The 17,211-nt window shown below is 33.6% G+C and overlaps 2 protein-coding genes across 2 annotated transcripts; one reads left to right on the top strand and one right to left on the bottom strand.

Moving 5' to 3' along the window:
• The first annotated feature begins 6,774 nt into the window (after nucleotides 1-6,774).
• LOC106335834 (aldehyde dehydrogenase family 2 member C4) lies at nucleotides 6,775-10,806 on the top strand. The gene is made up of 9 exons (XM_013774463.1): nucleotides 6,775-6,926; nucleotides 7,739-7,881; nucleotides 8,424-8,810; nucleotides 9,247-9,336; nucleotides 9,451-9,624; nucleotides 9,708-9,845; nucleotides 9,935-10,072; nucleotides 10,191-10,252; nucleotides 10,346-10,806. Exons 1-9 carry the CDS (start codon nucleotides 6,827-6,829, stop codon nucleotides 10,617-10,619), a joined length of 1,506 nt encoding a protein of 501 aa, XP_013629917.1. The 5' UTR covers nucleotides 6,775-6,826; the 3' UTR covers nucleotides 10,620-10,806.
• Nucleotides 10,807-11,493: 687 nt separating this feature from the next.
• On the bottom strand, nucleotides 11,494-12,906 carry LOC106336403 (trihelix transcription factor ASIL2-like). The gene is made up of 2 exons (XM_013775234.1): nucleotides 12,701-12,906; nucleotides 11,494-12,632 (listed from the first exon to the last, which is right to left on the bottom strand). Exon 2 carries the CDS (start codon nucleotides 12,630-12,632, stop codon nucleotides 11,649-11,651), a length of 984 nt encoding a protein of 327 aa, XP_013630688.1. The 5' UTR covers nucleotides 12,701-12,906; the 3' UTR covers nucleotides 11,494-11,648.
• Nucleotides 12,907-17,211: the final 4,305 nt, after the last annotated feature.

The raw sequence follows: 17,211 nt of genomic DNA, 5'->3' as shown, positions 1-17,211 counted from the left end.
ATGTTAAATATTTAAATATTTGTCGATGCTTAACTATTAAAATTATAAAAAACATTTTAGATAACAAAAATCATATTATCTAATAATGATTAATCTTTACTACCTTAAACCAATGAAAAAAATATTAAACTATTTAGTTTATTTTAAAAAATTAAACAAAAACTAAATGTTTAATTATTTACTCGATAATATAAATCTATAAATCGAAAAGTTTAATTTTTTAAAAACTTTCTAAATTTGTGAAATGTTACAATATCTTTGAATATGACAATAAAACAATATTTTACTAATCTTTATATATATAGTTACGATTTTAATAATGAATAATAATCCGAATATATATATATATATATAGAAGAAGATACAAATACATCTGAAAGTTTGAAACAATCTATTCAATGAAAAAAAATATACCGTAAATTAATTATGTTTTAAAAATTGATAGATATATATATATATATTATAATATATACCAATTTAGAATTGAAAACAAAATATTTATATAAAAACAAATAAAAACAAAAACTCGCGTGGTTGCGCGGATCGAGATCTAGTAATCTATTAATTCAGGGTTCTATTTTTTATCTACTTACAAATAGTCTAGGTTGGAGCATTACATTTAGCTAGTTTTCCTATTATTTTTACTTATATCTTACTTAATTATTATTAAATATATACTCTAACCTAAAATTAAGGAACTAAATAACTAATCTATTATTTTTTAATTAATTAATTCAATTCAATAACATATTTATGTTTCAGATAATTATATTTGCGATTCATTTGGACTTTTGGATTGGTTTTTTGGATTTTTTAAAGGTTTTTTGGTTTTTCGGTTTGTCCGTTCGGGTTCGGCTAATAACAATTTGGGTTCGAATATGTGGTGTATCACACTATAAGACTCATCTTGGATTTTTTATATTTCAGACCCGGTACAGATCAGTTTTTTTCTGAGTTCAGTATAGACTATGATTTATAGATTTTATTCTCATACCTACTTTAAATGAAGAAAAAATGCGTTTATATAAAAAATTTACCAAAAAAATATTCCGGTGAAAATCTAGTTAATACTTTATATTTTACAACCCTTTTTCACCTGATTTTATTAATAAAAAAAACACAAAGGATTACAAGATAGTGTTCTTACACCGAAAAGATTACATCTGGTACACAAGCCAGCGATCACACAGAACCGACCCTGGAAACTAAGCCTATACAAGGGATCCCAACACATAACAGTAAAAAAAAAAAAGATAAAGACAACTGAAAACAAAATTCACCGGCGAAGACTCCAAACGAACATGAAACAACAGATTCAGAACTCCATGAAAGATATTTATAGAGATTGCCCACAGCCAAACCACCAATAAGTCACTTCCTCCTTGAACAACGAGGGAATACCTCATGACCAAATAACCAAACTCCACCTTTCGACAAGTTGGAATCAACAGATTCACCACACACTCTCGGAAACGGCAGAGCAAGCACGGCCGTTGAATGCCTAGTGATGGAGCTTTTGAAGAAACCAGATCACACCTGAATCTGACAGAGAAACAAGGAGCCAAGCCTAAACAAACTCAGAGACACCAATCCCAATCGGAAAGAATCCACAGCAGCTTCCAAAAAAGTGAACAAGCCCACCCAAAATCCCACCAGTAACAAGATAGAGAAAGGAATGAAAAAACAAACCGTTGATCTAACGATCCGGTATTTTCACTTCAGAAATCTAACACAGATCTGAGAAAGAAAGCCAAGCTCAGACTGCAAATAGGAGGAGAGAAGGCGGAGAAACCAGAGGGAGGAGAGAGAAGGAGATATTGTGTTTAACGGTAGATTGCCAAACTGGTATTTTACAACTCAAACTTCTTCTTTTTATGTAAAATGTTAAATATTATTACCAATTTTGAATTTTGACAGACAACATAGAAAACAAGTAGCTTGGTGAAGACTTGGGCTTCGCTTTCGATCGATGTCAAGACGTTAACATCGATCGATTATTCCGCTTCAATATCGACCGATTGTCATCTCGGGTGCTTACTCCAAAAATCTCTAAAATGCTCCAAAATCATCATTTATCTCCAAATCACTCATGATCCTATAAATATACTAAATAGACTCTATAATATAATAGTTAATAGTTAAAACACTTATAAACCATGGGTAAAAGTGGGTCAAATCTATGGTCTATCAGCGGTACGAAGAGAAGCCGTAATCCGACGATGTTGTCGTTCAGTATTTTGCGCCAGAGATTACCGCATCCTTTGCAGTCCACTGGGACCGTATACACCAATCTAACTGTGTCCTCATACGAGAGGACAAGATCGAAATACATACAACCCCTCCAGAGGAGACAAATCCGAAGCCACACTCTGAACCCGGGGCCTAACTAACAAACCACGAACCAACCTGAGTCGTTAACCGTCATCTAGCAGCAAACACTGTGCTGCTGAGATTATTTGAGCAGAGCCGGAGACGTGCAGGCCACAACCACCGACATCATTTCGATCTGAAGGGTGAGGTAAATCCAGAACTAAGACAAAGCTGAGCCAACCGGAGCTAAACCCTCACCAACTCAAACTCTGTTGTGTATAACATTAGCTTTTTGTTTTGTTTCTACTTCATACACGTGAATTCAAGATTGGTTTGAAATTATTGAGGCCACATCTGTTTCTTTTGCTCCAACCACTCCTAAGTCGACGAGCCAGCAACTGTTTGTTTTTTTCTTCTTAATGTTCATAAGAAACGACAATATAACAGTTTGACAAAGAAAAGACAATGTAAGTATAACTCGTTTCTTGAACTTTTCAAAATAGTTTTAAAAATTAGTTGATGTCTATTTACTTTCAGATTTTCAGTATCATGCCATCGATGGTCGATGTAGACGTGCAACCAAACATCACGTCTATAATATTAAGTTCCGAATTTTATATATATCATGATTCATGACATTTGACATTCAAATGTGGGAGAGTTAATTATATGAGCATTTTAACTTAAGGAAAACAGGAAAATAATGCGCACTTTAGTTCATTTTGTCTATATTTATTAAATGTTGAATAAATACACTTGATAGTTGGCATATAATATATACATAATCCGCGCTTTACGCGGAATATGATTATTAATTTCGTTATTTTTAATAAAAACACATTAAATCTGTTTAATCTGGATATATGTTCGGTTTTAAGATATTTTTGGTTTTTAATCTCCTAAAATATAACTATTATTTTAAATTAATATTTATTTTGATTTATTCGGTTAGAATGTTTGATTTTTTAGTTTTTTCGGTAAAAACCAAAAATTACTATTATTTGATTATTTCCATGGTATGAATTTTAGATATTCGTCATGTCGAACCAAGGTTTCATATCATAGTTTGAAAACGGATAATAGTTCAAGAAAAAAATTATTAAGACAAATTATTTCACTACAATTTGGTCGGTAGTGAAAGAAGCATCAAGAAAACAAATATTCCAACTTCCAAAAAAAAAATAGATACTTCAGTTGTGGTAAATACTTAGTTACAAGGTGCTCACATCAAGGTGCACATGTACGTGTATGTAAAAGTATATAAAAATAGCTGACAAATATATAAAGATATTGTTAATTAATATTAAATGACGTTTTTGTTCAAAATAATACATGAAAGATAAATTAAAATTAATTAAAAATTAAAAAGGTATTGACATTAGTGAATTTTTTTCATATAAAAAAATAAATTATATCCGTAAATAGAGGTGGACACATATCGAATATCCGGGTATTTGGAGGTATTCATGTCGATTCAATCTTTAGTCACCTGGATAGTCGGTGACTCTGATATCCGAAATGATTTAGAATTTTAAAGAATATCCGATTTGATTCGTAAATAAAATAAAATTTTAAAAATAATTGAAAAAATTAATAATAACATTTTATTACAAAAATAAAATATTATTTAACTTTTTAAATTATAATACCTAATATAATAAATTTAATTTATAAAAATATTGTAAAAATTATATAAACTATATATATATATATATTTGTACATATATGTATATATATGCATATAACAGATCGAATTAGATATATGTTCCTAAAAAAATTAATATTTGTGATTTGCTTTTTCTTTTGATATTGTATTTTAGTATTTGATTTGTTTCGTGGAGTTACGGATATCTATATTTTTTGGTTCAATCAAAACGGATAACGAATCGAATCAAAATTTATAAATATTTTTCCCAACTTTATCCGTACACAATAAAAATAATATATATATATTTTAGCTTTGATTCGTTATTTGTTTTGATCCGAACCGAAAAAATCAAAGTTTTATTGGAACCTTGCATGTGAATTTTATATTAAAAATACAAAATTTATAGTGTGAAAACATTTATGATTATAGTATAAACTCGTTAGCAAACTTATTATCAAATCATTGTGAAGATATCACGTGTCTATTATAGTGTAAATAAATTTATTACAATGTTTCTCGTGTAATATACAAAGTATTGTTATCAATTCGGTTTTAGAACCCATCGGCACACAATAGTTTATACTATTACTTTCATTGTCTGTTATACATTTCCAAATAATATATGAAGCTACGGAATGGTTGTTTCAGCCGTGCACGGTGCATTTATTTTTTCTGGTTCAGTTACGGGTTTTTTTTTGTAGTGTCTTTTTATTGTATTGTAGGTTATTTTTATTTTTCTGTCACTTTCGAATTTTCTTTTTATTTCTTTCACATTTACACCAATATATACAAAACTGTAGTGAGTCTCAGTATATAGTATATTCAAAGTCAATGACAATTTTGATTGAAAAAATAAAAGAAGATTCATAATTTTTTAACGCATCTATGGAAATTAATTATTTTATATTCTTATGTGTAGACTGGAGATACTTTTTCCACTGGAGACACTCCCATGGAAACACCTACGTTTTATTTTTGTTCAACCACATATATGTTTATGTATAGGAAGTCTTAAAAATGATTGGAAGAAACTTTAAAAAATTAAAATAGTTCTAGTATTTTTTTTTAAACAGTTAAACGCAAATGAGAGGTAAAACCCTAAAATCATGAATGGTTGTAAATAGTGTTTTGAAACCCGATCCGGATCGGCGGTCTAACCGGTAAACCCGTTGATCTGATATATAATTTGGTTTGGGTTTTATGGAAAAAAAACATTTAAAAAAAAACCAATAAAACCCATAAAAAACCATTAAAATCCGGAACCCGACTACCGGTTTAACCATTGGTTGAATTAGTAGGTAACTTTTCCTTTTTCCTTAGATTTTTTTTTAATTTACGTTATTAGAATCTGTTTTGTATTCTAATTAAGAATTTAAGTTTTTAGTTTTTATCATATATAATACTAATTAAACTATTTATTTGTGATTTTTAGATTTTAATGAACATTTAACTATGTCACTTGAAGAAAATGAAGTTAACAATGATAGAGAGAGAAATAAAATAGTTCATGTAATTTGGTATTAGTTTATTTTTGTTATCAACAATCTATTACAATTTGATGTTTTACTTTTGGTTTATTTTGGATTTAAAGTATAATTTTATCATTCATGTTTTAAATACTTATGAATTTTAAGTCTTCATATTTTTATCAAATGCCATAACTCTTAACTTGTTACAAAAATTGTTACTTAGTCTAAATTATTTTCTGATATTTTTTATATCAAATAAAATTGAAATAAATAAATTAAAGTTAAGTAGTTTGTAAACTTTGTTTGATACATAAAGTATATATTATATTTTTAATCGCTAATATATTATTATATAAAAATTAATTAATTAATTAATTCCCGGTTTGCCGGCAATCGATCCAATAACATGGTGACCCATAAAATTATCCGGTTCAGTGTCCGGGTCGAGTTTAAAAATATTGGTTGTAATAATAAATAAGTCTTAATTAGAATGAATTTGGTATTCTTAATAATAATGTAAGCAGATAATGTCTGCTGGAAAAAAAAAACACTAGATAATGTCCAAATATTTACCTGCATCAACAAGACGATAGCTGAGTAGAAATTTATTACACCTCCCCCCCTTCTCAGTTTATTACACCCCGGTTTGCCGGCGATCGATTCAATAACCTGGTGACCCATAAAATTATCCGGTTCAGTGTCCGGATCGAATTTAAAAATATTGGTTGTAATAATAAATAAGTCTTAAGTAGAATTACATTGGTATTCTTAATAATAATGTAAGCAGATAATGTCTGCTGAAAAAAAACACTAGATAATGTCTAAATATTTATCTGCATCAACAAGACGATAGCTCACTCAAAATTTATCTCCCCCCCTCTTTTTTTTCAGTTTAGTACATTACACTAATTCCAATGGGGCTTCTACCCATTGGAATTCTAAAAATTCATACGTGTATAAGTATATGTTGTATATGTGTATGTAGGTGTGGGGTCTATTATTTTGTGGAAAACCTCACCCTTAAGAGCATCTGCATCGCAGTATGCTGAGCGTTTCTTACGTGGTGGGGCCCACGATTATTGAAAAAACCATGCCTTATAATCGTAGAATAAGAAACTTTGTTGGGTGTATCTTGTACTGTTTTGCGGACCCCACGATACGTGGTGGTCTACGATTGGTTCTGTTTTTAATTTTTTTTTTTTAATTCAAAACTAAAAAAAAATTATAATAATAATAAGCACTCCATTTGGGTTTCTGGGATATTGATGCTTTAAAACTTTGTTGAATCACTTGCCTTGCTGACGTGTGAAACGGGAGGCTTGGATATAAATACATACATAACCTCTCTGTCCTTCTATTGTCCTCTGAACAGAGAGAGAGAGAGAGAAAAAGGAGAAAGATGGAGAACGGTAAATGCAACGGAGGCGCGACGGCGAAGTTACCGGAGATCAAATTCACCAAGCTTTTCATTAACGGCCAGTTTCTTGATGCTGCTTCAGGTTTTTAAATTTCACTACTTATCTACTTAATCTCACAATTCCAAAACGTTGACATTAACAGAAGAAAATATGTATCAAGATCCTTCCTATTTTCTGATTTTGGCTTTGACTATCTAAATCCCTGCCTCAGATTCTTCTCTGTGCATTTAACAAAATTACGTCTCCCCAAAAAGATTGAAAATGTTTTGATCGTTCTGAAATATATGAAACTTGAAACAATTATGATTTAGGATACGTATAATCCACACAGATATTTTTGATATTTTGAGAACCAGGTAATATATGCATGTTAAACACTTCAATTTTTGGGATGACACCAATGTCTTGTTTCAGTATCCTTCGGATCTGGTTTCATTGGATGCGAATCATGAGCCTAGACCAATCCCTAAAATATGTACAACTAAAAGTTTTCCAGTGGCTAATTTGGATGACTATTAAGTTGTTGGAAGAAACATTTTTTCTTCTGACAACCTATATCAAAAGCTATCCTGACTGGAAACATGTTCTACTATCAAACACAAGTGGTTGATGGTCCCACCTGACTATTTCTCTTCTCAGCCCAAATTTATATAATTTTCTTCTCTAATATTTTTCTTCCTTTTCTAGAAGTTTTTTTTTTGGTGCAACCTTTTCTAGAAGTTTTTTTTTTACTAATATTATTGCTAAAGTATTGTTCTTAACAATGAAAACGAAGATGTAAAAACTCGTGATTGAATATTGAACCGACTGGTTGATTTAATTTGGCATAATCTTTTTCTGAAACATAATATTTGATCATTCAGTTTTTGTTTTAATGTGTTTAAACTTTAAAGGTAAAACCTTTGAAACCATAGACCCAAGGAACGGTGAAGTGATCGCGAAAATAGCAGCAGGAGACAAAGAAGACGTTGACTTGGCCGTTAACGCTGCACGTCACGCCTTCGATCATGGTCCTTGGCCTCGCATGACTGGCTTCGTACGTTCCTATCTTTTTCACCTCATGTTTTTAATTGTACCTACCCGTTTTTAATTTGGTTAGCAAATTATTGATAAATAATGTATAAAATAAAAAATAATTGATGTTTGTTGATTGATGTGGTCCCATACGTAGTGGGTCACTAATAAATATGTATTTATTAGGGTTGTATCTTAGTATATATCCATACTGATTCGTGTATTTTTTACAGTATAGGGAACGAGTCCAGATTTTACTTATTTTTGCTGTTAGTGTCACGAAGTCATTTTCATGTTATTAAGAAAAACGTTTACCCATATTCAGAAAACTCTATCCAAGTTTACTTATATTTTATAACAACCTTGTTTTGATAAGGTTGTTTGTATTATTAAATTAGATGAATTTTCAATCTAAAACCAAATGATGATAAATAGATTGATTCATATTAATTATGATCATTTTTAATTTTCCATGTATATACACAAATTTAGTTTTATGTGTAATAAACTAATTTTGATAAGGTTGTTTATAATTGTATGCTTCGGCCATTCTAATCGGATCAGGAAAGGGCAAGGATTATCAACAAATATACAGACTTAATACAGCAGAATATTGAAGAATTGGCTGCTCTTGATGCGGTTGACGGCGGAAAATTGTTCCAAGTGGGAAAAATGAATGACATTCCGGCTGCAGCCGGACATTTCCGGTACTATGCGGGTGCGGCGGATAAAATCCACGGCGAGACACTTCGAATGACACGTCCGTCTTTGTTCGGATACACACTTAAAGAACCTATTGGAGTGGTCGGCCACATAATCCCTTGGAATTTTCCAAGCATTATGTTTGCCATGAAAGTGGCTCCGGCTTTAGCAGCTGGTTGCACCATGGTGGTCAAGCCAGCAGAGCAGACTCCACTCTCTGCTTTGTTCTATGCTCATCTCTCGAAAGAAGTAAGTATATCTATTTAGTCAAAAAAAAGTTAAGTTTATCTATCTCATTTTTTATTTATTAAGCATGTTTTATACATAGTTTTTTAAACCACAAACATTTAAAAACCACAAACATTTAAAAACCACAAACATTTTCTAAATAATAGTATCATATAAAATATCTCTTTGTTTGTTTGTTTGTTTGTATATTGTTGTTACGTATACGTTTACTCTTAATACTATATTTTGCTTTAAGACATTTAGAATTGCGGATTCATTTGGAAAAAATATAACATAAACAAAGAAACAATCCAGACGCATAAAACACTAAAAGTTTTGGTATCATTTTTAAAAGTAAACACACAACTATAGCATTGTAATGCCAAACGTGTAGGCAATCGAAGAAATTAAAGTTGAACTATCTAAACATTGTATTTATTTTTGTTGAAATTCACAGGCGGGATTTCCTGATGGCGTGATCAACGTGGTGACTGGATTTGGATCAACTGCTGGAGCTGCTATTGCCTCCCATATGGACATTGACAAAGTAAAATAACTATGGTCTTATGAGATGTTAATTAGTATGTGGATTCATCAAGTAATGGGGCTTTTGTTAGTTGTATGTGAATTCATGAATCTTCTTTTGTTTTTGTGTGCTCAGGTTAGTTTCACGGGATCAACTGATGTTGGGAGGAAGATAATGCAAGCCGCAGCCACAAGCAATCTAAAAAAAGTGTCCCTTGAATTAGGCGGAAAATCGCCTCTTCTCATTTTCGATGATGCAGATGTTAACAAAGCTGCCGAACTTGCGCTACTAGGTTGCTTCTACAACAAGGTATATTATTATATCATAGAGGCCAAATATCGACGAATATTGTGACATATTGTTATGTAAAACATATTTGGTGGATTGTGCAGGGTGAGATCTGCGTCGCGAGCTCTCGTGTGTTTGTCCAAGAAGCTATATACGATAAGGTTGTAGCGAAGATGGTGGAGAAGGTTAAAGACTGGACCGTTGGTGACCCTTTTGATTCCACTTCTAGACAAGGACCTCAAGTAATATAGACTACGTTGATTGATCTTAGTTTTGAGTAGATTTTAAGTAGACTAAACGGGTTGAGTACGTAATATTTGTTTTTGTATAGGTGGATAAAAAACAACATGAGAAGGTTCTCTCTTACATTGAGCATGGCAAAAACGAAGGAGCTACGTTATTAACTGGAGGGAACGCTATTGGAGACAAAGGATACTACATCGAACCAACTATATTCGCAGATGTCACGGTAATATTACACATTTCTTGAATCCTTCGGACTAGGACCAGGACCATAACATGTCGCCTAGGTCCCTAGTAACACAAGTTTGTTTTAAAGAATGGGTTATGATTTTTGTTGATAACAGGAAGATATGAAGATATACAAAGAAGAAATCTTTGGACCAGTCATGTCTTTGATGAAATTCAAGTAAAAGCAAACAAAGACGCCCGTTTTCTCTTCTCATTCTTGATCACATTCCATAACACACTAAACATCTCTCTTATATATTTGCTTCCACAGGACTATAGAGGAAGGAATCAAATGCGCAAACAACACGAAATACGGTCTAGCAGCTGGAATAGTGAGCCAAAACGTTGACGTGATCAACACGGTTTCGAGATCAATCAAAGCTGGAGTCATTTGGGTTAACTGCTACTTCGCATTTGACCTCGACTCTCCTTACGGTGGCTACAAGATGAGTGGCAATTGTCGTGAAAGTGGCATGGACGCTCTCGATAGCTATCTACAAGTCAAATCCATTGCCATGCCTCTTCACAACTCCCCTTGGATGTAGCAAAATTGTCCATAGTTAAAATACAAACGTAATCATTAATAAAAGCATGTGTGATCTTTTTTTTACAGTACGTTTTTCTTTTGTCCATTTACTAAATCAATAAGAGTTTTGTTATTTTTTGAAACACTAGTTAACAAAAGAGGTTTGTTATTTGTCTCGTACAAGTGATTTTTCCTTGAAACGTGTACACTCCTCTTTAGCAAATCTTATTCGAGCAGTAAGGATCTTCGGATTAGGATGTCAACAATTGCTTCTTCTTCTTCTTTTTTTTGCAACAAATTTTATCAGTACGTGTAGCTGGATCTCCGTTTAGCAATGATTATAGTGTCCAATTGCATGTCAAGGAGTCTTATAGCCATTTCAGAAATCTACATTTCTAATGTCTATGTATATCTCTCACTCCACCAGCATCCGCACCTCCCGTTCCCGTTAGATTCTATTAAATGTGTAAATGATAACTATACGAATTTGGTTTGGTATATGGTTTGACATGTACCTAACTTTAAATTATTAATCTTGTACCATAACCAAGATATGAGTGGAGAATACTGAAGCTCGAACAATACTTACTGAAATAGCCACTAAACAGCCTGAATTCACATCATAGCTGCCTCGATGTCCAGAGATCTTTTGCAATTGCTTTAAATTTCTCTCCTAGAATCATGGCCAGGCCGTTACTTTTCTTGAATAAAAAATACAAATCAAAATCACGAAACAAATGGCCCAATACTTTTAGAATCCACTTGCAGTTGCAGCTGATGATGATCAATTGCCTGTTCCAAATGACTTACTCCTTGGTGAGGCTTGAAGCAGCATTCATCCTCAGACCAAAAATGTCTTACAATGCATGGATTTGAGACACTTGTCATGGCTATTACAATAATCCTTACTAATCCATATCAATAAAACTTGTAACCATCAATCAAACACAAGTTACAAACACTTACCAGTTGTGAATTCCCCAAAATGCAAAACATAATCTTTCTTGAATCTAATAAAACAAACATACAAACCTAGTTATTAAATTATTCAATCACTGAGATTGACATCAGAATCATTCTCCATTCCCTCATCTTCACTCTCACCACCATCATCATGATGATTCTCCTCCTCTTCTTCACGTAGCCTAGCGATCTCAGACTGAGCTCTCTCCACAATCTGTTTCTTCTGCAACTCCAAATCTCTCTGAAACTCACCTCTCATCTTCTCCAACTCCTTCATCTGCTCCTTCTTACTCCTCTCCATCTTCTCATAAACCTTCCCAAACCTCTCAACCGACTCCGCCAAAAGCTTATACGACGCCGCATCATCCCCCTTCTTCCTCCTCCTCTCATACTCAACCTCCTCCTCCTCATCATCATCATCCTCCTCCGAAGCACCAGGACTATCCATCATCTCATCAAAACCATTACTCTTCTCCAAATAAACCTTAGTGTTCATAAACACAAACTCCCCCGAATCAACGCCACAGGCTAAACCGAACTCCGGTTTAGCCGAAGAACCGCCACCAAGCAACATATCCATCTTGTTGAAAAACGACCACTTGCTCGAACCCAACCCGGACTTGTCCACCTTGATCCTCTCCTTCTTATACTTCCTCTTCAAGTTATCGACCATTCTCCGACACTGCGTCTCCGACCTCTCCGACCGAAGCTCCTCGCTGACTTTCTCCGCGACCTCGTTCCAGTCCTCGTTCCTCAAGCTCCTCCGACCCAACTGCAGGAACCTGTCTCCCCACACCTCCAGCACCACGAACGCCTCTTGCTCAGCTTTCGTCTCGCTCGGACCGGAGGAGAAGTCGTGTTTAGTCGGTTTAAGCCTCTTCTGAAACCTCTCGCGATGACTGTAACCTCCTCCTCCTCCTCCTTCGTCTTCTTGCTCCTCCTCGTCGTCGTCTTCTTCGTGGTAATACGCGTGGCGCTTGGGAATGGGTCGGGTGTACATAGGATGGGTCTGGCGATTCAGAGGGTAAAACTTCTTTGGGTACCCGGTTTCGTCTTCACTGTCACCCATCTAAGAAGACGATAGAGAGAGAGAGAGAGAGAGAGAGATCTAGGGTTTTGAATTCGGAAGAAAGGTACCTGATTTTGTCACCAGGAGAGAAAGATCTTCGAGGGTTTTACCTTGAGGAGTCAGGATCGGTGGAAGTTGAGGTTGTTAAAGGCCGTCTAAGGGCGAAGAGATCTGCATATTCAGCCGCGTCGGAGGGGAAGCTAAACACCACCGATGAACATGTTTAAGCCAGCGACGGAGTTTTGTCGTCGCGTTTTGTCAGGCCGTCCATGACCCATTGGGTCGAATTGGGCCATATGTTTTGGATAGACCACTAAGGCTTATCTATTATTTAAGTTTTATGTTTTAGCTCAAAGACTCTTTAACTAAACAAACTGGTATACAATACAATCTCTATAAATTAATAATGATGAAACTTTTAAATTTTATTAATTTATAAAGATATTAATTTATAAAAGTTTCATCATTTAGATTTCTTATTTTATTCTAAGGTAAGAAAAGTATTTGATTCTAGTGTATAGACATTAATTGTTATTTTATGAAATTTGACATTTATATTTATTTTATTTTATTATTTGGTGTATATAATATATATTACATAGAACTTAAATTTGGTTTTAGATATAATATTACTAAATCTCATCAAAAAGATATTAAGTGTTAAGGAAATATAAAAATAATTTCATTGAGAATATAAAACAAACAATTAGTAATAGGTTCTTACTTATATAAAATATGTATATATAAAAATTATTAATTTATAATTTTAATGGGACCATATATTTACATAGAATTTTTTAAAAAAATTATTATCTTATTATTTTATCGATTTATGTCAAATTTTGAACCGGTCCAGACAAAATTTATTAATTTATAGAGATTATTAATTTATCGAGTATTAATTTATAGAGATTCTACTGTACTATAAAAGAAGAAATTAAGAGCCGTAACTAGAGTCTAGAGCTAACTTCGGTTCGTTCGGGTCGGTTTGGATTTATTGCTATCAAAATTAATGGATGGTTTTGTTTTCTTTTTCTGGTCCAACTTTAGTTAAAATCTGTTTAAATTGTTAAGAATCTCGATTAATTTGATTCCGAAAATTCAGTATATTTAGCTAAATTTTATACGATTTGGGTATATATTGGGTTTAGAAGAAAAAACTTTGGTTCAACCTAACCTAAGTAACTGAACTAGAAGCAAAAATTAAAAACCTTGTTTGATTTAATTTGGTTTGGAAACTGGTTCGGTTTAAATTTCCAGCCTTAACCTTCAAGTGATGTGCAATGTTGTTTTAGTTAGGTTTAATTTTAAGAAATGTTTTATTCAAAGGAAATGTAGTAGTACTAGTTTAATTGTGTCGAATTCAATGTAAAGAAGTGTAATGATTTCTTTAGTTGCACAAGTTTTAATAATGGTCTAACAAATTTGAAGAAAACAAAGATAATAGTACTAATTTAATACACTAATAGAGAAAAGCCAGAACTATTCATTAAATATATTTTTGTTTCTGTGGTTTAGTATAAGTCTTATTGCCAATGAAAATGTCGACCACGCTCCAATGCTGGTGTGTAATTATTATGCATCAAAAAAGGAAGTACACTTATTACTTTGTCCTGTTTTTTATTTTCTCTTCGTATAATCTTAGTAGAAATGATGATAGTACTAAGTATCACAATAATGACAAAGTATTATTATCAACGATTATTGCATCATGCTGAATAAATAATACAGAGTTTCGTACAGTTTGATTCGAAGTTCACTTGTGATCTTGAATTTGAAGCGATCTTGTGTATAATCGAACATTATAACGAATTAAACATCCATAGTGCCGAAATTTGACTCGTGACCAATACAAAAGATCTTAAAGATAAAGAGTTACCCCACTGCTAGGAATCAGCTTGTTTCAAATTATATGAATCCCATTAAAAAACAAGAATTAGCATGTCTAGAGAGAATTTTCAACTTAAAACTCTATTTTTTTTCTTCTAAAACAGAGTAAAAAAAAAAAAGAGTAATGAACAAATAAAAAGTATATTACTCTTTTTATGGAGTACAGTGAGATACGGAATGAAATATGAATTTGGGTTAGAGCATTTCAAGAGCATCTCCAATTTTACTCCATATTTTACTCCAAAATTGAGTAAATGGAGTGATGAACAAAAAATAAATACATTACTCTATAAATGTAGTAATGCTTTTATTTTTTGTTCATTACTCCATTTCCCACTTCATTTTCTCAGTTTTGGAGTAAAATATGGAGTGATGATGGAAATGCTCTTATTCCGTACTCTATTTTAGAGTAAAAAATGGAGTATGGTTGGAGATGTCGTAACTCTTCGTAGTTCTGGCAATGTCATATTACATAAGTTACCCAAAGAAAGAAAGATTTGATACATGAGTTCGTACTTCGTATCCCTGTTTCAGGATACCATAAGTAAAATTGATATTTGAATTGGCATTGAGGACTATATAATTTCCTTTAAATCTCATTAACATTTTTTTTACAGCAAACAACATTCACAGACTCATATAGACTATGTAAATCAAGGTGGTAACTCTGAATCCATGTGTACGACGAAAGACGGTTGTTGTCGAGCACTACGTGCCAAACTATCCGCCCTAGTGTTCTCCGTCCTAAGTACATGAACAATATCTGAGTTGACGAAACTTCTTCTCAAAAGCTTAATATCTTCCAGGTAGCTTTCCAATGATGGTCATTCCTCTCGTTCCGAAACCATCTTCACCAATTGAGAACAATCCGTTGCAAAAGTAACTTGAAACTGTCTTAAATTTCTCATGCATTCCATTGCCCAAATCAATGCCTCCATCTCCGATGGAACGGTGAAAGACATGCTCTTACATTCCTTGCCCCTAGTAAACCATCACACCCTGGTAATGTACTAAGTCAACCTTGCCCTGAAAATATATCATTATCTTTCCATGAACCATCTGTGAAGCACCATCTTCCTGTGGTTCCTAAGTTAGGCCTGACTTGTACTTCCTGAGCACACCTGTTGTTACTAACCTGTGCCTCAGCCCAAAGTGTGGATTCTACTTCTGCTAGTCGAAGTGTTTCCCTGGGATCAATATCAAGATTACTGAATACTTTATTATTCCTACCCTTCCAAATGTACTATAATATCCATGCAAACTGATGATCCTCCATCTTTGGACTCTCCAAAATAGATGGTCCATATTAGCAAAAAGAGAGCCAATAGGGAAAAATTTCGGGTTTGATGGGATTTTAGATAGTGCCCAGACTTGACGAGCTGAGAGACATTCAAAAAACACATGGTTTATTGATTCCTATGTATCGCCACACCGTGCACAGCAAGTATCTCCTTGTATTCCTCTTGCCCTTAGATTTTTCGTTACCGCTATACAACCTGATATCAATTGCCATAAACAATGCTTTAATTTTGGAGGACACTTCACTTTCCAACAAAAAGCTTTGAGTATATCAACATTGGGCCCATAGAATTCTGGTGGTTGTTCCTTGTCAGGATAAATCCTTTCCACTTGATACCCTGATTGTACCGTGTATTTCCCATTCTTGGTGAAATTCCATTCATTCCTATCCTCCATCCGATTTTTACTCAATGGTATACTTTCAATTATTTTTGCATCGTGTGGATCCACCAAGTCCCTAAATGCATGTAAATTCTATGTTCGGGATTCTGGATTAATGAGAGAATCCACTGTGAGTTCCGGGTAACTATTATGAAGATTTTTGTTAGCTGGTCACGGGCGAGTGGATGAGAGCCAGGGATCATTCCATACTGAAATAGATGATCCCTTTTAATTAGTCATTTACAAACCAGAGATCTAGCAGAAGTAATACTCCTCCAGCCATTTGACGGGGGGCATGAGCGAATCGGATCCAGGGATGAAGCATTCCTGTAATATCGTCCTTTAAAAACTCGAGAAAAAAGAGAATTTGGCTTCTCGATCAGCCGCCACAATAGCTTCCCAAGCATTGCCCCGTATTAAAATCAGTCAAATCCTTAAAACCTAACCCACCATTATCCTTATGGACACACACTTTATCCCATGATTTCTAATGCATACCTCTTGTACTGCCTCCAGGACTCCACCAAAACTGCGCAACAGCACCCGTTAGCTTCTTCACAGTCGTTTTCGGTAACCGATACACAGACATCACATGGTTTGGCAGAGCCGTAACCACCGATTTAATAATCACCTTCTTGCCACCCTTAATATAAAATCTAGAAGTCCATCCATTAACCCTATTATTTAACCGATCTTGTACGAAACCAAACACTTGTACCTTAGAACCTCCTAGCCTTTCTGGCATGCCTAAATAAGATCTCATTCCACCTAAATTCTGAATTCCCAAAAGATCCCTCAATTCTTGACGACTATCTTCATCGATCTTGTGTCCAAATTGAATTGAGTATTTCTGGAAATTAATCTATTGTCCAGAGACGGGCTCATATTCCTTTAGAATCCTAAGTATAGTTTGACACTCTTCCTTGTTTGCCTTACAGAAGAACAAGATATCATCTGCGAATAGCAAATGAGAGATTGCAGGGCAAGCTCTTGCCACTTTCATACCAGT

The sequence above is a fragment of the Brassica oleracea genome, chromosome C3 (genome assembly GCF_000695525.1).
Source record: "Brassica oleracea var. oleracea cultivar TO1000 chromosome C3, BOL, whole genome shotgun sequence".
NCBI lineage: Eukaryota > Viridiplantae > Streptophyta > Magnoliopsida > Brassicales > Brassicaceae > Brassica > Brassica oleracea.
This window is presented reverse-complemented; position numbering and strand designations above follow the sequence as displayed.

What these genes read in the sequence shown, in the direction of transcription:
- LOC106335834 (XM_013774463.1), top strand. Translation starts at nt 6,827, where the DNA reads ATGGAGAACGGTAAATGCAACGGAGGCGCGACGGCGAAGTTACCGGAG. An exon ending in CCCATATGGACATTGACAAA is followed by an intron (nt 9,337 to 9,450) that starts GTAAAATAACTA and finishes TTGTGTGCTCAG; the next exon opens with GTTAGTTTCACGGGATCAAC. An exon ending in ATGTCTTTGATGAAATTCAA is followed by an intron (nt 10,253 to 10,345) that starts GTAAAAGCAAAC and finishes TTGCTTCCACAG; the next exon opens with GACTATAGAGGAAGGAATCA.
- LOC106336403 (XM_013775234.1), bottom strand. Translation starts at nt 12,632, where the DNA reads ATGGGTGACAGTGAAGACGAAACCGGGTACCCAAAGAAGTTTTACCCT.